A 24,478-nucleotide genomic window follows, 5' to 3' on the forward strand; every position below is an offset into this window, starting at 1 on the left:
TTCAGGCCCGGAGCCTGGTGGTACACAACAGCAGGCTTCAGGCCCGGAGCCTGGTGGTACACAACAGCAGGCTTCAGGCCCGGAGCCTAGTGGTACACAACATCAGGCTTCAGGCCCGGAGCCTGGTGGTACACAACAGCAGGCTTCAGGCCCGGAGCCTGGTGGTACACAACAGCAGGCTTGAGGCCCGGAGCCTGGTGGTACACAACAGCAGGCTTCAGGCTCGGAGCCTGGTGGTACACAACAGCAGGCTTCAGGCCCGGAGCCTGGTGGTACACAACAGCAGGCTTCAGGCCCGGAGCCTGGTGGTACACAACAGCAGGCTTCAGGCCCGGAGCCTGGTGGTACACAACAGCAGGCTTCAGGCCCGGAGCCTGGTGGTACACAACAGCAGGCTTCAGGCCCTGAGCCTGGTGGTACACAACAGCAGGCTTCAGGCCCGGAGCCTGGTGGTACACAACAGCAGGCTTCAGGCCCAGTGCCTGTTGGTACACAACAGCAGGCTTTAGGCTCGGAGCCTGGTGGTACACAACAGCAGGCTTCAGGCCCGGAGCCTGGTGGTACACAACAGCAGGCTTTAGGCCTAGGGCCTGTTGGTACACAACAGCAGGCTTCAGGCCCGGAGCCTGGTGGTACACAATAGCAGGCTCCAGGCACGGAGCCTGGGAGTACACAACAGTGAGGCCCGAAGTTTGGCAGTACACAACACTGAGGAGGCCAAGAGCCTGGCGGTACACAACACTGAGGTGGCCCGGAGCCTTGCGGTACACAACACTCTAGCGGCCCGGAGCCTGGTGGTACACAACATTGAGGCGGCCCACAACAGTACTGTGTTCGTGTTAAACTATAACTCCGTGTCAGTATACTATATAATCGATCAATACCATGGCTGATGCTGCCTTCGACAAACAGAGCCCTACAGTTTTGTACATTGCACAAGGTACAACGTCCAGCACATCTCACTCTGAACAGTCCATGGTTTTTTGTATAGGAATGGTATAAGATTACGCAAAGGTACAGAACACAGCAAGATTTAGAATCTTACTCCCAACCGAGCTCCTGGTGCAGGTCACAGTCTTACTCGCTCTCTGAGGCCACCGATTCCTGGAACATATCCTACTCACTCCACTGTCTCTGGCCATGGCAGAGTTCATCATCACAGGCCACAGCTGATATCATTGTGTAAGGCAACAACCCCAAATTACAGGGAGGCTGACGTGGTTGATCACTGTTGCTCACTTTGGGACATCGCGCTCTTTACTTTTCCAGGAATCACAGTTTAGGTCTTTGGTGTTCCTTTGATACTGCAATCCACCCCACAAGGTAGTCGCCCTGAAGTGGTCTGTAACCACAATATGTGACCCGAGCCTCTTCTCTGCTGGTTTGCTGATATCTATTTGGAAGCTGACCTGGCTAAAGCTGTGTTCATACGTCCGTTTTTTTTTTAATGATCCACTTGGACAGCATAAAAACAAAAATAAAAATTCATTTATATTACCTATGTGTTTTATTTTTCTTAACATAATATCAATTTGCATCTATTCCGTCTGCTATCCGTTTCTTGGATGGACAAAAAATGTAGTCTGCACCACTTTTACTTTTTTTTTTGTTCCAGTGTGAAAACAGATTACAGATGGACACTTCCGCTTTTTTAACATTAAAGTCTACAGAAAAGAGATAATAACGGACCGTCATTGATGGATTTGTTTTGTAGTGCTGCACATGGCCAGACCCCTATTGTAAAAATGGATCAGGTCAGAACGGAACATAAATGGATGGAAACGGAAGTCAAAGTTCCACTTTTAAATGGATCCATTTGACTGATTCATTGAAGAATGGATACTTTATGTTCAGTTTGGTGTCCATTTGCATCTGTTTTTTTACATACGGTAATTGTCTTTTTCTACGAGATGTTACAAACGGATGCTAACATATGACGCGATATGTGTGTATATAAATGATTTACACACAATCTTTATTTTTGCATTATTTTATTTTTCTTTCCTATTTCCATATATTATAATATGTGTATGATTCTATATAATATATACAACCCCTGGCAAAAATTATGGAATCACCGGCTTTGGAGGATGTTCATTCAGTTGTTTAATTTTGTAGTAAAAAAGCAGATCACAGACATGGCACAAAACTAAAGTCATTTCAAAAGGCAACTTTCTAGCTTTAAGAAACACTAAAAGAAATCAAGAACAAAAAATGTGGTAGTCAGTAATGGTTACTTTTTTTAACCAAGCATAGGGGAAAAATTATGGAATCACTCAATTCTGAGGAAAAAATCACGAAATGTTGCAAAAGATGTTGGTTGCTCACGGTCAGCTGTGTCTAAAATCTGGACCAAATACAAACAACATGGGAAGGTTGTTAAAGGCAAACATACTGGTAGACCAAGGAAGACATCAAAGCGTCCAGACCGGAAACTTCAAGCAATGTGTCTCCAAAACAGGAAATTCACAACAAAACAAATGAGGAATGAATGGGTGGAAACTGGAATCAATGTCTGTGACCGAACTGTAAGAAACCGCCCAAAGGAAATGGGATTTACATACAGAAAAGCTAAATGAAAGCCATCATTAACACCTAAACAGAAAAAACAAGGTTACAATGGGCTAAGGAAAAGCAATCGTGGACTGTATATGACTGGATGAAAGTCATACTCAGTGATGAATCATGAATCTGCATTGGGCAAGGTGATGATGCTGGAACTTTTGTTTGGTGCCGTTCCAATGAGATTTATAAAGATGACTGCCTGAAGAGAACATTCAAATTTCCACAATCATTGATGATATGGGGCTGCATGTCAGGTAAAGGCACTGGGGAGGTGGCTGTCATTACATCTTCAATAAATGCACGAGTTTATGTTGATATTTTGGACACTTTTCTTATCCCATCAATTGAAAGGATGTTTGGGGATGATGAAATCATTTTTCAAGATGATAATGCATCCTGCCATAGAGCAAAATCTGTGAAAACATTCCTTGAAAAAAGACACATAAGGTCAATGTCATGGCCTGCAAATAGTCCGGATCTCAATCCAATTGAAAATCTTTGGTGGAAGATGGAGAAAATGGTCCATGACAAGGCTCCAACCTGCAAAGCTGATCAGGCAACAGCAATCAGAGAAAGTTGGAGCCAGATTGATGAAGAGTCCTGTGTGACACTCATTAAGTCCATGCCTCAGAGACTGCAAGCTGTAATAAAAGCCAGAGGTGCTGCAACAAAATACTAGTGATGTGTTGGAGTGTGTTTTTTTTTTTCATGATTCCATAATTTTTTCCTCAGAATTGAGTGATTCCATATTTTTTCCCCTATGTTTGGTTAAAAAAAGTAACCAATACTGACAACCACATTTTTTTGTTCTTGATTTCTTTTAGGTTCACATCGCATAGCATTGACGGGCTGCGTTAACACTATAGCATACACGCCATCGTGTTATGCTATACGGCTAGCGCAGATGATTCATCTGTGCTAGCGGTGACGGAGCCTCAGACGCTGCAGCCCGTGTCCAAGGCTCCGTCACTGAATGACAGCACATCGCTAGCGCATGCCGATTATGGCATGCGTTGGCGATGCGCCTTTAATGGGGGTTAATGGCAGCGTTAACAGACTGCCGCGGTGTAACAGTCCGTCTAACAGACTGCATTAACGTAATGGGAACCCAGCCTTAAAGCCAGAAAGTTGCCATTTGAAATGACTTTAGTTTTGTGCCATGTCTGTGATCTGCTTTTTTTCTACAAAATTAGGCTAGGGTCACATTGCGTTAGTGCAATCCGTTTAGCGCTAGCGCTAGCGGATTGCGCTAACGCAATGTTTTCTATGGGGCTGCGGTCGGGGTCGCGGTAACGTCCCCGCTCTCGCAGATCCCCGATCTGCGAGAGCGGGGAACGGACCGCGGGCGCACCTCGGACGCTGCAAGCAGCGTCCGCGGCGCGCCAGGAATCACCGGCGCGTCGCTAGCGCGTGCCGAACATGGCACGCGCTAGTGAAGCGCGTTCCCATTGCCTTCAATGGGCGCGTTAACGGCCGCGTTGCACGGCGTTAATTTCGCCGTGCAACGCTGTCCGTTTAACGCGGTCCCATAACGCAATGGGAACCCAGCCTAAAACAACTGAATGAACATCCCCCAAGGCCGGTGATTCCATAATTTTTGGGAGGGGTTGTAGAAATAGGAGAGAAAATACATAAAATGAATTAAAAAAAAATACATACACGAAGAATTCTGTGTATGTATGTGTACATGAGATTTTTTTTTCTAGAATCCTTCATGATCTTTAGTTTGTTTTTTGCATTACTTTTTTTCTCCAATCATTGACGTCAGCAGCTAACAGATTGGCCTTTTTTTTTCTTTTCTTTTTTTTTTTTTTGCCGTTTGCAGAGCACAATGATAAACCTGGCCTTAGGCAAATACATTTTATTTTTTTAGTCAACCATGTGATACCTGGATCTTGTAAAATCGCCTACAGGAAGCAGTTGTTAGCTCCTGTCATAAGAGCTGCTGAAGTTGTTGGGTGACGTTGCGATCGTCTTGTAAGACCTGTCTACACACAGAAGGAAATGGCTTTTACTGTATAGTAAAACATTGGCTTCTGCTCTTATCTGGAACAAGTCAGAAAACAAATAAAGATTAATTTCTAAGGGAGTCCGTGAACCTGCCAAGGAATACCGCTCTCTGCAATGTCCATGCTAAGCGCAAAACAATTAAAATTTATTGCGTAACGTTTCAATCACATTGTAGTATTGTTCCCCAGACGTCTCCTTTAGAGCAGGAGAATGCTGAAACGATAACTTGTTTGTTTATGAGCTCAACTAAGATATACGGTTTACTTTTATTCAGTCATCGTACTTTTCACATATATCATAAAGATAATGAGTCAGTGTTCTTAGGAATCTGGGACATTTTAGGCTCAGTGGTGGCACTGGTGCTTCGCAACGTTAGGGTCCTGGGTTCAAATCCCACCAAGGACAACATCTGCAAGGAGTTTGTATGTTCTTCCCGCGTGTGCGTGACTTTACTCCTGGTTCTTCCCACACTCTGAAGACTGATGGGGAATGTAGATTGTGAGCCCCAATGGGGACAGTTATGATGAGGTCTATAAAGTGTTACAGATTATGATGGCGCCATATAAATAGGCATAATAAATAATAGCTTAAGAAACAAGTAGTAGTTGGGTTTTCCTGTTTATATTATTTATCATCAACGGATGGATAATTAACGGATCCGTCTTCCATTGACTTCAATGTTAAAAAACGGATCCAGGAGAAATCAGTTTTTCTTTAAAATGGGCAAAGTTGCAGCTGTACAACTTTTTTGCCAGCTGATTGCTCCTGGATTCAGTCTAAATGGATGATTACTGGACATGTGAACATAGCCTAAGGCCTGTTTCACACGTCAGTGGCTCCGGTACGTGAGGTGACAGTTTCCTCATGTAGACACATTGAAATCAATGTGTCTCTGCACATGTCAGTGTGTTTTCACGGACCGTGTGTCCGTGTGCAAAACACGGAGACATGTCAGTGTTCGTGGGAGTGCACGGATTACACGGACCTATTAAATGGGTCCGTGTAAAACACGTACCGCACACGGACGCTGTCCGTGTGCAGTCCGTGTGCCGTGCAGGAGACAGTGCTACAGTAAGCGCTGTCCCCCCAGCGTGGTGCTGAAGCTGCCATTCATATCTTCTCTCCAGCAGCGTTTGCTGGAGAGAAGATATGAAAAATCCTTTTTTTTTAATTTTTTGTGTTTAAAATAAAGATCCCTGTCCCCTCCCACCCCCTGTGCGCCCGCCCGCTGTTAATAAAATACTCACCCGGCTCCCTCGCAGCGTCCTCTCAGCGCCAGCTTCTCCTGTATGAGCGGTCACGGGGTGGGAGGGGGGTGGGGACAGGGATCTTTATTTTAAACACGAAAAAAAAAAAGGATTTTTCATATCTTCTCTCTAGCGAACGCTGCTGGAGAGAAGATATGAATGGCGGCTTCAGCACCAGATGCAGGGGACAGCGCTTGCTTGTAGGGCTGTCTCCTGCACGGTCCGTGTGGTACCCAGTTGGCACACGGGCGGCACACGCCTGCCGCATGTGTGCCACACTGATGTTCATGGTAAGCACATGGACACGGATAATTCCGGTACCGGAATTATCTGGACGTGTGAGACTGACCTAACAGACAGTTTTGTGCGCACTTATCCTTCCTTCATGCTACTTACAATCTATGCATTTTTTCTTGGTGACGGATATTTGGTAGTCGGAGAATAATGGATGTATGATTGCAGAATCAGATTAGCACAAAAGCAGTGGGATTATTTTATTTGCAACATGAAGCAACACTACAAAAATAGAGGCAAAGATGTACGCACCCTTCACACCTTTTACACCAAAAGTTGTAAATCCCTTGGTCTGCTCGTGCCTTGCTGCCCATGGCTTTCTACCAACTAGCTATTTAGGCTATGTTCACACATAGCGTCCTGTCCCTGCGGGTTCTCCCGCAGCGGATTTGATAAATCTGCAGGGCAAAACAACTGCGGTTCTCCCTGCAGATTTATCGCGGTTTGTTCCGCGGTTTCCGCTGCGGGTTTCCGCCTATACTATTGATGCTGCATATGCAGCAATATGCAGCATCAATAGTAATGTTAAAAATAATAAAAATTGGTTATACTCACCCTCTGACGTCCCGATCCCTCGGCGCTGCACCCGGCGGTCCGGTTCCAGAGATGCTGTGCGAGAAGGACCCTTCGTGACGTCACGGTCATGTGACTGCGACGTCACCGAAGGTCCTGGTCGCACAGCAACTCTGACCGGACGGCCGCGTGCAGCGCTGACTTCAGAGGGTGAGTATAACATGATTTTTTATTTTTATTCTTTTTTTTAACCCCAAATATGGTTCCCGGGGCCTGGAGGAGAGTCTCCTCTCCTCCACCCCGGGTACCACCCGCACATTATCCGCTTACTTCCCGCAACGTGGGCACAGCCCCATGCGGGAAGTAAGCGGTTCAATGTATTCCTATGGGTGCAGAATCGCAGCGATTCTGCACAAAGAAGTGACATGCTGCGGGTTTTAAACCGCTGCGTTCCCGCGCGGTTTTTCCCGCAGCATGTGCACAGCGGTTTGCGGTTTCCATAGGGTTTACATGTAAATGGAAACGCTATGGAAACTGCAGCGGACCCGCAGCGGCAAAATCGCTGCGGTTCCGCGGTAAAAACCGCAACGTGTGAATGTAGCCTTACTGTTTGCTGATATTGCACATCATTTAGTTCCGCTGTTTACTGTTTGTTTTGTTGTAAATTGGCTGTGAATAAAATTCCTGTTACCCAAGTCACCGTTCAGGATGTCCTTATTACTTAGCCATGCCTGCTGGTTTCCACACCACTGTTGATGGTGATCGCGTGAGTCTTGGACAATGATGTCTTTTTCCATTTTAGTGTTTAGAAAGTGACTGTGAATGTTATTTCTGTGCACAGCGTTCCGCGCTTAACTAAACAATTATACTATAGCTTTATGTGTGTTACATTACAAACAGTCCTCCTCATGAAGGATATGTCAGGTACAGCAAATATGTAACGCTTGACTACAGATGACATGCAAATCTGGAACATTTGAAAATGGTCATGCTCCATTTTATTTGTCCAACATATACTTTTCAGCAGTTTGTTTTAAAGGGAATCTGTCAGCGGGATCTCACATACCAAACCTCTTTAACAAACAAGTCCAGCAATACCTTTACATGTCTGTCCGTTACAGAGAAATCAGTGTTTGAATTGATATGCAACTGAGGCTGAAGAGCTATTGTAGTTCTGAATCCTCTGTCACTCCGACTCTATTCTCTGCCCATCGCTACCTCCTGCATGACTGATTGCCTGAAGTCACACAAAATAGAGGCCGAGTCATCAGTCAGGCTGGAGGAAGCGGTGCTGCGCAGGGAATAGAGGTGGAGTGGCAGAGTCTTCAGATCTACCATAGCTCTTCAGCCTCATTTGCATATTACCAAGATCAGAACACCGTTCTCAGACTGGCTGATGAGTCTCTTGAACCAAGTATGGCAGCTTCATATATTTCTGTGAAGCTGCCATGCTTCGGTTGGGATATCCACCAGCCAGTCCAAGCATTGCAGATACATTAAGGTTAAAAATTCAGGTAATTTTTTTTATATAATAACTACTTGGCTTTCCTGACATTTCAGTTTGCGTATGTTCTCACCAAAAACTACCACTTCTGCAGCACCTCTTTTTCCAATTTTACATCATGTAGTTCCATCCAGTCAGTGCTGATCTTGTAAAAAGTCTGGTGGTTTGAAGAATTGTTGGAGGAGCCAAAGACGGTGTGTGCTGCCCATCGGACATTCGGACGGAATGAAATCCTAATAAGCTGTGATTACATTAGTATGGACCGTGGCCTCCTGGATGACTATAGTACGCACATTACTCTTGATAAGAGTCAGATAATATCTTTGTCTGAATTGAAACCAATCCTTCTTGATGCAAAACAGAAATAAATCATTCCTGAGCAGGAACTTTTCACGCTTTACCAGAGATTCACAAAGAACCTTACCTTGTCCCTGGCCGCTCTATTGTTCTGGGTAATGACATCTTGACCTGGCTGATTCACGGTTAACTCATTTTGCTATGTACAGTGATATAAAGAGCCTACTAAAACTAAAAAGATCCCAATTTTTAAGAAAACCTAGTAGCAAAAATGATTATAGCAAAAAATGAATACATTTAAGTAAAAAAAAAAATAATTGCACCCATAGTTGTCCACATCATTTCAAAGGGCACTGGGAAGAGATCATTATTAGTGACTAGATGGAGGCCGGATGCTATCGCATCGGGAGGGCGGTAATGTCACGATGGGGGCAGGGTTTGCAGCGTTGAGAATCTCTCCCCCCATGTGCTCACCCACCTATCCACTCTCTCTTTCCCCATGTGCTGACTTCTCCCGTCTGCTCTCTTCTTTGACCTGTCTACCCATTGTGCTCTCCCCCTTGTCTGCTGTCTCTCTCCTTCCTGTGCTGTGTTCTCCCCTCATGTGCTGTCCCGTTTGAGCTGTCTCCCCCCTGTGCTCTGTCTCGCTCACCCCTGTGCGCTTTCTCTCTCCTCCATCTGCTGTCTTATCCTTTTAAAGGGGTTTTCCCAGGAACAAAAGTTCATTTTAAAAATTGTCTATGTCTGACCGTGTTCAGAACATGCCACAGCTCCGCGGCAGGGGAGGAAGCAAAAGACAATACTGACATTACAGCAGGGGATCACAGAGGATACATTTTGTGAGGTAAAATATTGTTTAAAAACAGTCAGTGAAATATTTTACCTGACAAAATGAGTCCTCTGTGATCCCCTGCTGCAATGTCAGTATTGTCTTTTGCTTCCTCCCCTGCCCAGGAGCTGTGGTATGCTCCGTACACGGACAGACACAGACAATTATTAAAATGAACTTTTGTTCGTGGGAAAACCCCTTTAATGTGACCGGCTTCTTCTGCCTTAGACACGTCTGCCACCGGGATCAGCCGAATGATTCACTGCACCTGCGTGTAATTCGTGCAGGCGCAGTAAATCAGACCACCGCCATCTTTGTGCAGACAGATAGCGGCGGTCACATTCAAATTGTGCATGCGCTCCTCCTGTACAAAGATGGCGACAGTCAGTGAATCATTCGTCTGATCCCAGCGGTGGCGTGTTCGTGACGATGTTCCCCTGGTGGTACCGCGCAAGAGGCTGCGTACGGCATATACAGTGTGTGTGTGGTGCGACTGTGTTCCGTTGGTGGTACCGCGCAAGAGGCTGGTACCACTAACAGTTTCCATATTGAGACACCCATCACTTGGATGTCCCAATATGGAGGTCGGTGAACTTCCACCGCTTGAAATTCTGGGATCTGGACAGAGCAGGATGTGAAGACATTACGAGGTAAGTATATATTAAGATGAGTGGGTGTGCTCGTTACTCCAGTTTTTTCCCTAACAGGCAATCCCTGCACGTGATCAGGTTGTCTAACAGCCGCAAATCATGGAGCTGCGGAGACAAAAACATAATCTACGAGCACACCCAATATACTTGGTGAACACCCGAGCATGCTCGGAAAACTCGAGTAACGAGCACACCCGCTCATCACTAATCATTATACAGTTAATCAGCCTTCGAACTCCAATTCCACTCCACACCACTCCATTACTGCTGCTCCAGTTGTCTTTGCCAGGACCAAATGTGATGACATCCGGTCAGTCAGTCACATGACAGCCACTGATTGGCTGCAGCAGTCCAACTAAGGGACAGAAAGTCATCCACTGGAAATGATGACGCTTCGTGTAATCTGTAATATCACCATGTAACTTTTGTGCTGTTGTGTGGGACAATACATTACCTAAATATGTCCTTTGTTTGTGTTCTTTGCAGCTCCCCATTGAAAATAACTGGTGGCCAAACCCTGCCACCTCTAGACATGGAACAAAGGGGTACTTCCCCAAGGTGTTCTCCATGTCTTAGGGGAAGGAAAGGGTTAAAAGCTCCCAGACGGTCGACGCCATCCCTCCTGTCAAGAGAATCAAAGGAAATGATGGGAAAAGCTGAGGAACTCTTCCAACTTTGCGATAAGGAGGAAAAAGGGTTAATAACCAAACGAGATCTTCAGGTAAGTGAACCTTCAAAGTCGTAAGGTGCATTTACACCGGCCGATAACTGTGAATGAGCGCTCCTCAGAACGAATATCGCCCTAAGAATGAATGTCGCCCTAAGAACTTGCTTACAAATCATCGTTCTCGACAGCACCTCATCCTGTTTAAACTGTTCTCAGCAGCACAAGTCCAATGCTCACAGAATTATCGTATTACCTATCGCTCTGTGCGGTCGTCCGGTCTAGGCTGACTGCTAATCAGTTTAAATGTTCAGAGGTCCTTTACCAGCCAGTGTAAAAACGCAGCCTAATGCTTCTTCTCCAAGGTCTAAATGTTTGTTTTGTTTTTTTTCTAATTCCAAGAATCTTTATGACATGACTCTGATTTATTATATGTCTGCAGTGGGAATGACTTATATCTAAAATTCCAAGCATCTAAAAAAAAACTTAACAAACCATATATGTCATATAAACCTCTTAAAATACAGTCACAAGTCATTTTTTCTGGTAATTAGACCACACTTGTGCCATATACAGTATATTAGAACAAATAAATAATTGGTTTCCATAATAAAGGTTTTGTCCAAAGTTTGGAAATCCAAGTTCCTGATAAATGATTCATCACTATTACAAAAGTTCTAGATGGTCAAAATTTAGCGAAAATCAGCATAGTCTAATCCCAAAAGCTTGGTACGATCCGTATGGCCAGAATGATCAGTAAGGGACCTTTTTTATAGTTTGAGTAAGGCCTCTTTCGGACTCTGTTTATCTTTTATTTTGATCAGAGTTTGGTACAAGTGTCATCTGTTTTTCTCGTATGCGAAAAAAAATAAGTTCCTTCTCCTGTCTGACAGTCCATGAAAATCAGACCGCACTCAGATCACGGATCCATTGACTTGCATTGCCGATTTTGATCCGACCCGCTGATCAAAATCTGATATGACTCCGCAATTTTCTGCAGACCACTAGCTCCGGACGTGTAAATGGCCCCAAAGACTGTCATGGGGATGAGCGCTATCCATAAAACTATGTGAAAATTAGACTTATGAATGATCCCATAGGCCGGTTTCACATGTTTGGGAAGCACAGATTGTGCTTGGATCACAATACCCAATCCGAGCACCAAGTCTCCAGAGCTAACTGTCTTGTATATGCGGTATGTATAAAAGCCTTACAAGTGCTGAGGGACGGACGTGTGGTTTGGAGAGGGTGTTTCGGCAAATATTTTTGTAAGCAACTTGTATTATTTCCTAGGTATTCAACCCATAGAAATTATATATATATATAATTATTAACAAACGTGTTGCTGCTGTCGAACATCCGCGAGACATGCAGCCGTGGGGACTCGAACATATTATTCGAAGACACTCGGCTAGGACCCGAGTTCCAGTTCTGGTATCCGACCCAAACTTTTTTTCTTTTCTCTTCTCCAAAGTTCAGGTACCAGAATAGTACGAACGCCGAACTTGTAAGTTTGGGTTCACCCATCACTAATTCTAACCTCTCTCCCACTCCCTCACAGCTCCTGACAAGCTGCTGTTGTAAGTCTTGCAAAATAACCAGCCCGCATCATCTGCTACTCCCAGAGCAGTTCTCCTAATCACAGGTCTCACTGTCCAGAATGGTGTGCTTGTTCAAAAGTCCTGTGATCTCTGGGTAAATACAGTGATTGTAGTGTACACCCCAGAAGAAACCACTAACAGCTGAATGTGTTACAGCAGAACTTGTGCTGAGCTTTATAGTCCACTAATACTACAGCACTGCTGCTGACCAGAACTATCACTTGAGGAGAGCCCTCCCTGCCAGAAACCGGGAAGCAAGAAGACTGCGAGACTGAATAGCTCTGAATTGCTCAAGAGACAACTTGAAAATAATCCTTCTAAAGGGGTTGGTCGGCATTAAAAACAAACAACAGCAAAATAATAGGCATAATTGCCTCCTGTTAGTCTCATGGATCCAACTCGGGTCTCCTGTGGTTTTGCTGGCTCTAGAAGCAGTGACTTTGCCATCCTGATACTACAAAACTGCTGAAGCCTATGATTGGCTGTGATTTCTTTAAAGTGGCATTAATTAGTCCTAACATTTTTAAGGGAAAGAAAAAATGAATTTTTTGACACTGTGGTTGGCTGCAGCGGTCACATAGAACTGGATCAGCACATCATTAAATTTTTTTTCTAATGACTCGCTAATCCAGTCACCTGTCAGGCATCGTCGATCGTACACCAACCGAGCATCACAGAGGCCTTTACTGTATCCTTATAGGTGAGCGGAGGTAACTATGCCTCTGTTAATTTTTTGGGAGGTACATAATTTGTTATAAAATAATAAACACTAGACAACCATGTTAAGCGCTGCCTAAAGTAATTGGTTCCAGCTTATCCCGTGCATTAACCATGCATGATCATTGCCTAAACAAGAGTGCGCTGCTGCCAGGTGCTAGGGACAGATGGGTAAGCTTCATGCCTTTTGCTGCAGAAAAATGATATCACGCTAACTTCTGACTTTTTTTTTTTATAGCGGCTGCAGAATGAGCTTCCTCTTACACCAGATCAATTAGAAGCTGTATTTGACAGCTTGGACCAAAGCAACAATGGCTACCTCACTCCTGTGGAGTTCAGCATGGGCCTCGGTAACCACCTGTTCAGTTTTGTCATTATATTGTGTGGCCTAAAATGTTGGTTTATTTTTGCTTCTGAACAGAAAAGGGGTTGATTAAATGGAGTCGGTCAGCACCAAATGACTGTTCAAACTAAGCACACACTCCTGCTGATCCCTTGGTGCAACTTCCCACCTACTTGTTTGACATCTATTTCCATTACTCTCTTACTTGATTGACCGCTCTGGCTTCACAGGAGCAAAGCTAGACAGCTAGGTGGGATGGTGCTCTAAACTATTTGGCCACGGCAAGGGTTCAGGGAGAGTCTGTGCTTGGTTTGAACAGTCTTTTTTTTTTTTTTTACTGACACTCACTAAAGTGATAAAATGAGATTCTGACCCAAATTAATGACATTACATGTAAAGATAATATCGTCGTGCACCAATGCCCATGGGCTACAATATATATCGGAGTAGAGATATAAAATAATTAATATGTGATGGCGCTGGGTTCGGACCCACTGTGCCACTGGCCGGGCTTAGACTGGAGGGGCGTAATTGAGTGGCTAGCTGGTCTTCACTAGAGCCTCTGATGGAGAGGATAGGATTGGGCCTCTAGGGTAGCCACCAGGTACCACTCCAGGGCAGTACCAGGATCTGCAGCAGCTGACTGATGGGTCAGAGGCACAGATGCAAAGCAAAGAGGGAGTAAATGGAGAAACGTGGTCAGGAAGTCTGAGGTCGTGGCAGACAAGAGGAGTACACAAGGTGGATCAGTAACGGGAGAGTCAAAACAGGAATGCACCAAGACAGGTAACTAGAAGCGGTCTAGAACTAGGAACCTAAGGTCAGGCCAGATGTGGAGAGCTGAGCTGCCTAATATATCCCCTTCTGGCAAGGGATAGGCCATGGAAGCAAAACTGTGCAAAATACAGAAGGGTTAAATTCCTGCAGAATAAATCCTACAAAAACAGAAGAAAATACCAAAAATAATAAGTAAAAAAAAAACTAAAGGTACCGTCACACTGGACGATATTGCTAGCGATCCGTGACGTTGCAGCGTCCTGGCTAGCGATATCGTCCAGTGTGACAGGCAGCAGCGATCAGGCCCCTGCTGTGATATCGCTGGTCGGGGCAGAAAGGCCAGAACTTTGTTTCGTCGCTGGCTCTCCCGCTGACATCCTGGTTACCATCGTTAAAGTAAAAAAAACAACCACTACATACTTACCTTCCGCTGTCTGTCCTCCAGCGCTGTGCTTCTCTGCTCTGGCTGTGAGCGCCTGGCAGCCGGAAAGCACAGCGGTGACGTCACCGCTCTGCTTTCCGGCCGCTGTGCTCACAGCCAGACCAGAGAAGCACAGCGCCGGGGACAGACAGCGGAAGGTAAGTATGTAGTGGTTGTTTTTTTTACTTTAACGATGGTAACCAGGATAAACATCGGGTTACTAAGCGCGGCCCTGCGCTTAGTAGCCCGATGTTTACCCTGGTTACCGGCATAGTTGGTTGCTGGAGAGCGGTCTGTGTGACAGCTCTCCAGCGACGCTGCAGCGATCCGGATCGTTGTCGGTATCGCTGCAGCGTCGCTTAGTGTGACGGTACCTTAAGAAAAACTGCAAACAATCCCAAATAAATGGTATCAAACAAGGGCAAAATCAATTTGTATAAATATATTTGTATTAAATTGAAACGAAATAAAACTAACACAAGACAAGGACATATTAAAATACAAACAAATAAAAAGTAGCTCATGAGGAGGAGGGGTATGTCCACTGCAAACAGGATAAACCTCCCTGTAGGGGAAAACAATATGCCTCAAATGAATTAAATATAGTTGTATAATAAGAGTTTGTCCATATAGATATGACTCCATAAATTTAATTTCAAGATTCTAAATAAATAAACAAAGAATGTCCAATTAAATATGAGAAAAAATCTATAATAATGAAATCCATATATATTTAAAGTGCTAGTGCATTTGATAAGAACATACTATCAGAATATCCAGAGGCCAAGAAGGGACAAGCTATGTGTATCACATACCAATGAACATATCACAATGGAAAATAGCCAGAAGCGTTGTATCTCGCCACTCCAACGCCGTTTCGCTACTGTTTCAATGCCGTTTCACTACTCCCTGATGAAGCATATCATATCAGGAGCACAGATATTAATCTGTGATCCAAGAAGTGCCACTATATACATTCATTTTAAAATTCAAATACCTTTATTAGACAATAAATAAAACTAAACATATATGGACATAGACAAGGTGCCTCAAAAAACAACCCAATTGCGGTCAACCGGGAATACATATACTGGAGTCAGGTAAATCCATTATACATATATTGCACAGTAATCTAGTTGGAAGCCCTGATGGCCGGAACCACACCGTTTTCTCCTGTCACTAGAGGTTACAAACATAGCATCTGTGATACACTAGAACACTGCCTGGCGGCTAGCGTGTAATGAGCGGTGCGCCCCGACCCCCATACATATTACCTGCTCCGTGCTGTCTTTTAGGAGACAGCACGGAGCAGGTAATATGTATGGGGGTCGGGGCGCACCGCTCATTACACGCTAGCCGCCAGGCAGTGTTCTAGTGTATCACAGATGCTATGTTTGTAACCTCTAGTGACAGGAGAAAACGGTGTGGTTCCGGCCATCAGGGCTTCCAACTAGATTACTGTGCAATATATGTATAATGGATTTACCTGACTCCAGTATATGTATTCCCGGTTGACCGCAATTGGGTTGTTTTTTGAGGCACCTTGTCTATGTCCATATATGTTTAGTTTTATTTATTGTCTAATAAAGGTATTTGAATTTTAAAATGAATGTATATAGTGGCACTTCTTGGATCACAGATTAATATCTGTGCTCCTGATATGATATAATTGATACATGAGGTGTTACCCACTCCCCTAGTGGGATTATGGGTTTGGGCGTTGTGCTTACACTCCCTGATGAAGCAGTAGCGAAATGGCGTTGGATTGATGAGATGGGAGTTTGGTATGTCTGGTCTACATGATGTATGAATTTAGCATTACTGTAATTCTGCCATGTCTTGTAATTAAGTGCCCATAAATTCAATACAACTTTTCTGGTTATTTTCCGTTGTGATATGTTCATTGGTATGTGATACACATAGATTGTCCCTTCTAAGCCTCTGGATAGTCTAATAGTATGTACTTATCAATTGCACTAGCACTTTAAATATATATGGATTTAATTATTATATATTTTTTCTAATATTTAATTGGACTTTCTTTGTTTCTTTATTTAGAATCTTGAAATTAACCCCTTAACCCCTTCCCGACCTGTGACACAGCGTATGCGTCATGAAAGTCGGTGCCAATCCGACCTGTGACGCATATGCTGTGTCACAGAATGATCGCGTCCCTGCAGATCGGGTGAAAGGGTTAACTCCCATTTCACCCGATCTGCAGGGACAGGGGGAGTGGTAGTTTAGCCCAGGGGGGGTGGCTTCACCCCCCCCGTGGCTACGATCGCTCTGATTGGCTGTTGAAAGTGAAACTGCCAATCAGAGCGATTTGTAATATTTCACCTAAAAAACTGGTGAAATATTACAATCCAGCCATGGCCGATGCTGCAATATCATCGGCCATGGCTGAAAACACTTATGTGCACCCACCCCACCCCACTGATCGCCCCCCAGCCCCGCGATCTGTGCTCCGCTCCTCTCCGTCCTGTGCTCCGCTCCCCCGTCCTCCTGTCCGCTCCCCCCGTGCTCCAATCACGCCCCCCGTGCTCCAATCAAACCCCCCCGCACTCCGATCCCACCCCCCCGGACAGCGATCCCCCCCGTGCTCCGATCCACCCCCCCGCACAGCGATCCCCCACCCCGTGCTCCAATCCACCCCCCCGTGCTCCGATCCACCCCCCCGTGCTCCGACGCCCCCCGTGCCCTGATCTTCCCCCCCTTATACTTACCGAGCCTCCCGGGGTCCGTCCGTCTTCTTTCCTGGGCGCCGCCATCTTTCAAAATGGCGGGCGCATGCGCAGTGCGCCCGCCGAATCTGCCGGCCGGCAGATTCGTTCCAGAGTGAATTTTGATCACTGAGATAGGTTATAGCTCAGTGATCAAAATAAAAAAAATAGTAAATGACCCCCCCTTTGTCACCCCCATAGGTAGGGACAATAAAAAAAATAAAGAATTTTTTTTTTCCCACTAAGGTTGGGGTAAGAACTAGGGTTAGGGGTAGGGTTAGGGTTAGGGGTAGGGTTAGGGTTCGGGATGTGCACACGTATTCTGGTCCTCTGCGGATTTTTCCGCAGAGGATTTGATAAATCCGCAGTGCTAAACCGCTGTGGATTTACCGCGTTTTTTCTGCGCATTTCACTGCGGTTTTACAACTGCGATTTTCTATTGGAGCAGTTGTAAAACCGCTGCGGAATCCGCAGAAAGAAGTGACATGCTGCGGAATGTAAACCGCTGCGTTTCCGTGCAGTTTTTCTGCAGCATGTGTACAGCGATTTTTGTTTCCCATAGGTTTACATTGAACTGTAAACTCATGGGAAGCTGCTGCGGATCCGCAGCATTTTCCGCAGCGTGTGCACATACCTTTAGAATTAGGCTATGTGCACATGGAGCGGATTTGGCTGCGGATCCGCAGCAGTGTTCCATCAGGTTTACAGTACCATGTAAACATATGGAAAACCAAATCCGCTGTGCCCATGGTGCGGAAAATACCACGCGGAAACGCTGCGTTGTATTTTCCGCAGCATGTCAATTCTTTGTGCGGATTCCGCAGCGTTTTACACCTGTTCCTCAATAGGAATCCACAGGTGAAATCCGCACAAAAAACACTGGCAATCCGCGGTAAATCCGCAGGTAAAACGCAGTGCCTTTTACCCGCGGATTTTTCAAAAATGGTGCGGAAATATCTCACACGAATCCGCAACGTTGGCACATAGCCTTAGGGTTAGGGTTGGGTTGGAATTAGGGTTGTGGTTAGGGTTAGGGGTGTGTTGGGGTTAGGGTTGTGGTTAGGGGTGTGTTGGGGTTAGGGTTGTGATTAGGGTTACGGCTACAGTTGGGATAAGGGTTAGGGGTGTGGGGGGCTTAGTGTTGACGTCAGAATTGAGGGGTTTCGACTGTTTAGGCACATCAGGGGGTCTCCAAATGCAACATGGCGCCACCATTGATTCCAGCCAATCTTGTATTCAAAAAGTCAAATGGTGCTCCCTCACTTCCGAGCCCCGACGTGTGCCCAAACAGTGGTTTACCCCCACATATGGGGTACCAGCATACTCAGGACAAACTGCGCAACAATTACTGCGGTCCAGTTTCTCCTGTTACCCTTGAGAAATTAAAAAAATGCTTGCTAAAACATCATTTTTGAGGAAAGAAAAATGATTTTTTATTTTCACGGCTCTGCGTTGTAAACGTCTGTGAAGCACTTGGGGGTTCAAAGTGCTCACCACATATCTAGATAAGTTCCTTGGGGGGTCTAGTTTCCAAAATGGGGTTACTTGTGGGGGGTTTCTACTGTTTAGGCACACCAGGGGCTCTGCAAACGCAACGTGACGTCCGCAGACCATTCCATCAAAGTCTGCATTTCAAAAGTCACTACTTCCCTTCTGAGCCCCGACGTGTGCCCAAACAGTGGTTTACCCCCACACATGGGGTATCAGCGTACTCAGGAGAAACTGGACAACAACTTTTGGGGTCCAATTTCTCCTGTAACCCTTGGGAAAATAAAAAATTCTGGGCTAAAAAATTATTTTTGAGGAAAGAAAACGTATTTATTATTTTCACGGCTCTGCGTTATAAACTTCTGTAAAGCACTTGGGGGTTGAAAGTGCTCACCACATATCTAGATAAGTGCCATTGGGGGTCTAGTTTCCAAAATGGGGTCACTTGTGGGGGGTTTCTACTGTTTAGGCACACCAGGGGCTCTGCAAATGCAACGTGACGCCCGCAGACCATTCCATCAAAGTCTGCATTTCAAAAGTCACTACTTCCCTTCTGAGCCCCGACGTGTGCCCAAACAGTGGTTTACCCCCACACATGGGGTATCAGCGTACTCAGGAGAAACTGGACAACAACTTTTGGGGTCAAATTTCTCCTGTTACCATTGGGAAAATAAAAAATTGCGGGCTAAAAAATCATTTTTGAGAAAATAATTTTTTTTTTTTTATTTTCATGGCTCTGCGTTATAAACTTCTGTGAAGCACTTGAGGGTTCAAAGTGCTCACCACACATCTAGATTAGTTCCTTTGGGGGTCTAGTTTCCAAAATGGGGTCATTTGTGGGGGATCTCCAATGTTTAAGCACATCGGGGCTCTCCAAACGCGACATGGTGTCCGCTAATGATTGGAGCTAATTTTCCATTTAAAAAGCCAAATGGCGTGCCTTCCCTTCTGAGCCCTGCCGTGCGCCCAAACAGTGGTTTACCCCCACATATGGGGTATCTGCGTACTCAGGACAAACTGGACAACAACATTTGTGGTCCAATTTCTCCTATTACCATTGGCAAAATAGGAAATTCCAGGCTAAAAAATCATTTTTGAGAAAAGAAAAATTATTTTTTTATTTTCATGGCTCTGCATTATAAACTTCTGTGAAGCACCTGGGGGTTTAAAGTGCTCAGTATGCATCTAGATAAGTTCCTTGGGGGGTCTAGTTTCCAAAATGGGGTCACTTGTGGGGGAGCTCCAATGCATAGGCACACAGGGGTCTCCAAACGCGACATGGTGTCCGCTAACAATTGGAGCTAATTTTCCATTCAAAAAGTCAAAAGGCGCGCCTTCCCTTCCGAGCCCTGCCGTGTACCCAAACAGTGGTTTACCCCCACATATGAGGTATCGGCGTACTCGGGAGAAATTGCTCAACAAATTTTAGGATCCATTTTATCCTATTGCCCATGTGAAAATGAAAAAATTGAGGCAAAAAGAAATTTTTTGTGAAAAAAAAGTACTTTTTCATTTTTACGGATCAATTTGTGAAACACCTGAGGGTTTAAAGTGCTCACTAGGCATCTAGATAAGTTCCTTGGGGAATCCAGTTTCCAAAGTGGGGTCACTTGTGGGGGAGCTCCAATGTTTAGGCACACAGGGGCTCTCCAAACGCGACATGGTGTCCGCTAACGATGGAGATAATTTTTCATTCAAAAAGTCAAATGGCGCTCCTTCCCTTCCGAGCCTTACCATGTGCCCAAACAGTGGTTTACCCCGACATGTGAGGTATCGGTGTACTCAGGAGAAATTGCCCAACAAATTTTAGGTTCCATTTTATCCTGTTGTCCATATGAAAATGAAAAAATTGAGGCTAAAAAAATTTTTTTGTGAAAAAAAAGTACTTTTTCATTTTTACGGATCAATTTGTGAAGCTCCTGGGGGTTTAAAGGGCTCACTATGCATCTAGATAAGTTCCTTGGGGCGTCTAGTTTCCAAAATGGGGTCACTTGTGGGGGAGCTCCAATTTTTAGGCACACGGGGGCTCTCCAAACGTGACATGGTGTCCGCTAAAGAGTGCAGCCAATTTTTGATTCAAAAAGTCAAATGGCGCTCCTTCCCTTCCTAGCCCTGCCGTGCGCCCAAACAGTGGTTTACCCCCACATATGAGGTATCAGCGTACTCAGGACAAATTGGACAACAACTTTCGTGGTTCAGTTTCTCCTTTTACCATTGGGAAAATAAAAAAATTGTTGCTGAAAAATCATTTTTGTGACTAAAAAGTTAAATGTTCATTTTTTCCTTCCATGTTGCTTCTGCTGTTGTGAAGCACCTGAATGGTTAATAAACTTCTTGAATGTGGTTTTGTGCACCTTGAGGGGTGCAGTTTTTAGAATATTGTCACTTTTGGGTATTTTCAGCCATATAGACCCCTCAAAGTGACTTCAAATGTGAGGTGGTCCCTAAAAAAAATGGTTTTGTAAATTTCGTTGTAAAAATGAGAAATCGCTGGTCAAATTTTAACCCTTATAACTTCCTAGCAAAAAAAAATTTTGTTTCCAAAATTGTGCTGATGTAAAGTAGACGTGTGGGAAATGTTATTTATTATCTATTTTGTGTCACATAACTCTCTGGTTTAACAGAATAAAAATTCAAAATGTGAAAATTGCGAAATTTTCAAAATTTTCGCCAAATTTCCATTTTTATCACAAATAAACACAGAATTTATTGACCTAAATTTACCACTAACATGAAGCCCAATATGTCACGAAAAAACAATCTCAGAACCGCTAGGATCCATTGAAGCGTTCCTGAGTTATTACCTCATAAAGGGACACTGGTCAGAATTGCAAAAAACGGCCAGGTCTTTAAGGTCAAAATAGGCTGGGTCATGAAGGGGTTAAGGACCAGGGATATTTCTGATTTTGCTTTTCCATTTTTTTTGCTCCCCCTTCTTCCCACGGCCATAACTTCTTTATTTTTCCGTCAATATGGCCCAGTGAGGCTAAATAAAGGGGAAATAATACTATTGTCAATAGAGGACATAACGGTGAAGAGATACTCCATTCCCCTACACATACATGTTATGGCCAAAAATTACTCTTACCCATGATGTACAGCACCAAGTGTGGTCACCAAAAATATTTGGTGCCCAACAAACGTTTTGCCTGTAAAAATGTTGGGTCCTCAGAGGGAAAAGCATATCATTAATAGAAATGAAGAAATCTTGATATTTTATATCTGCCAATCCAACAAAATTCATGATGCGTAAAAGACCCTTAATCATCCATCTCTGGAATTCCCCTACACCTTGAAAAAAAAATACATTTGACAAAAAAAAGCCGATTTAAATAGTAGTACATTTTCTGCTGATGGATTCCCATTAATTCTTCTATGCAAAAACTACTGCTGAATTGCTATGCAGTTTTGTGTTTTCATGATATAAATCATTAATTGCTCTTTAAACAAGCTCATGTTTATTTATTTTTTTCTAGGTAAGTTATTAGGAGTTAATATTGCAAATGGCGAAGAAGATGGTGAAAGGCAGATAATGGAGGAAACCTTTGAATCCGGATGGTCCGATGAAGATGATGATACAGAGGAGATGCTGTTCTGTGCCACCATGGAACAGTTGGGGGCTACCCGCATCGTTGAAGAGTAGGTCACGTTGCATTTGTCATTTCTAAACTATTTGTAGCTCAAGGAGAGAGGGATTGAAGTAAATTCCTTCATGCCATCAATCTACAGCTCATCTAGCCAACCGGGGGCAAAAATACCATGAAGACCTTTTCTGCAGATAGGACTCCCTTCCTGTTGTCTTCAATCATCTTGAAGAGAGCTGGTTTTGCTATTTTTCTCCCAGGGAAACAAGTTTCTTTGGACCCATGGGGTGGTCACATCATAGTTGTAAACTGTGCAGCCATCCTGGGGCCAGGACGTAAGTGCCCTCAACCTCTTCTAACCAGGTAGCCACTGTTGTCACAGACACTTAAAGGGGTACTTTATGATGAGCTGTTGAGCTGCAGCAGACACATATACTCTTCTTGCACAGGGGACGTCTCCTGTCTGGGTCTTCCCCTGCTTACACCACTGTCTGCTCCGTACCCTGCTGCGGTTAAAGCACCTAATCTCTGCAACCAGTACCTGTACCGATAGGAGTAAGAACACCGAAACTAATGTCTGCAAATGTCTCTTACGTTTGAAACCGTGAAAAACAAGATTTGTGCTGTCTGGGCCATTGACTGCCGGACATCATTTTCTGCATTATCTGCCTATTCAAGGACTCCTGTCCCAAACTTACAACCTGATAGACACATAGGAGGCTGCACGTTTGGGTTTGGATACCCACCGCCAAATCGGCCATTAGATCCAGTATACAGACCGTGAAATCCTGGCCTAATTGTAAGATTCAGCCCCAAGGGATCATCAGTAGGGTTGAGCGACTTTTCATTTTTTGAGATCGAGTCCGGTTTCACGAAACCAGACTTTTTCAAAAGTCGGGTCGAGTTAATTCGGCCGATCTTATTGAAAAGTCGGGGTCGGGGATCGGCCGAAACACGAAACCCAATGCAAGTCAATGGGAATTTTTTTTTTTTATATTTACTTCAGCGCGATATAACAGAAAAGCCGGTAATTCAATTGCCGGCTTTTCATTTCTCCTGCCTAAACCCGACATGATATGAGACATGGTTTACATACAGTAAACCATTTCATATCCCTTTTTTTTTTTGCATATTCCACACTACTAATGTTAGCTGTGTGTATGTGCAAAATTTCGGCGCTCTAGCTATTAAATTTAAGGGTTAAATCGCGGAAAAAATTGGCGTTTTTAAAAAATACTTTTTAATAATGTGTGTGTTTTTTTTTTAACCCTTTCACACAATTGGATTAATAATGAATAGGTGTCATAATTGACGCCTCTCCATTATTAATCTGGCTTAATGTCACCTTACAATAGCAAGGTGGCATTAACCCTTCATTACCCCATATCCCACCGCTACACGGGAATGGGAAGAGAGTGGCCAAGTGCCAGAATAGGCGCATCTTCCAGATGTGCCTTTTCTGGGGTGGCTGGGGGCAGATGTTTTTAGCCGGGGGGGGCCAATAACCATGGACCCTCTCCAGGCTATTAATATCTGCCCTCAGTCACTGGCTTTACCACTCTGGCGGAGAAAATTGCGCGGGAGCCCACGCCAATTTTTTCCGCGATTTAACCCTTAAATTGCCTTTAACCCTTAAATTTAATAGCTACAGGCAATTTAAGGGTTAGATATATATATATAAAAAACGAAACCCGACTTTGGAGTACAGATCGCCGACCCGATCCCAGAGTGGGATCAGGTCGGGTTTCACGAAACCTGACTTTGCTAAAAGTCGGCAACTTTTGAAAAGTGCAGATCTGTTTCGCTCAACCCTAATCATCAGTTTCTTCTTGTTTCTTCAATCAATTTCTTACACCAAAAAAGCCTCACTTGTGGAGTTGACACAATAAAAACACCTTTCTCAATTGTGATGTACTGCAGTATCAAGGTACTAAAGCACAAGGTGTTCATTCTACTTAAAAGAAGCAAAATCTAAATTTGCATATTGCATAACTTGTACATCCTGACGTGAGTTTCACTATTTCCAGCTTCTTTTAGAGCGCCCCAGAAGAAGCTAGCAAGGGTGAAACTCGAGTCAAGCTGGAGACATTATGTGATATGCTTGAACATTTTCCATTTCACATGGGAAATGCCTTTTTATCGTGTCAATTCCACGGGTGACGCCATTTTGTTGTATGCTGTGACTGCTCTGATTGTTGAAACAACACAGAGCCAATCTTAGCCCATTTCCTTAGCAATTTTTCCTTAAACC

At 44.4% G+C, this 24,478-nt stretch overlaps 1 protein-coding gene across 2 annotated transcripts in view; it reads left to right on the forward strand.

Moving 5' to 3' along the window:
- Positions 1 to 24,478, forward strand: part of CRACR2B (calcium release activated channel regulator 2B) — a 104,096-nt gene that overhangs the window by 41,503 nt on the left and 38,115 nt on the right. For both annotated transcript variants that reach the window (XM_069740214.1, XM_069740215.1), the window contains exons 2-4: positions 10,396 to 10,630; positions 13,130 to 13,241; positions 22,120 to 22,282. In XM_069740214.1, coding sequence (XP_069596315.1) covers positions 10,442 to 10,630; positions 13,130 to 13,241; positions 22,120 to 22,282 — 464 coding nt within the window. In that variant the 5' untranslated portion in view covers positions 10,396 to 10,441. The remainder of the gene's footprint in view (positions 1 to 10,395; positions 10,631 to 13,129; positions 13,242 to 22,119; positions 22,283 to 24,478) is intronic.

Source organism: Ranitomeya imitator, chromosome 9 (assembly GCF_032444005.1).
Source record: "Ranitomeya imitator isolate aRanImi1 chromosome 9, aRanImi1.pri, whole genome shotgun sequence".
NCBI classification, from domain to species: domain Eukaryota; kingdom Metazoa; phylum Chordata; class Amphibia; order Anura; family Dendrobatidae; genus Ranitomeya; species Ranitomeya imitator.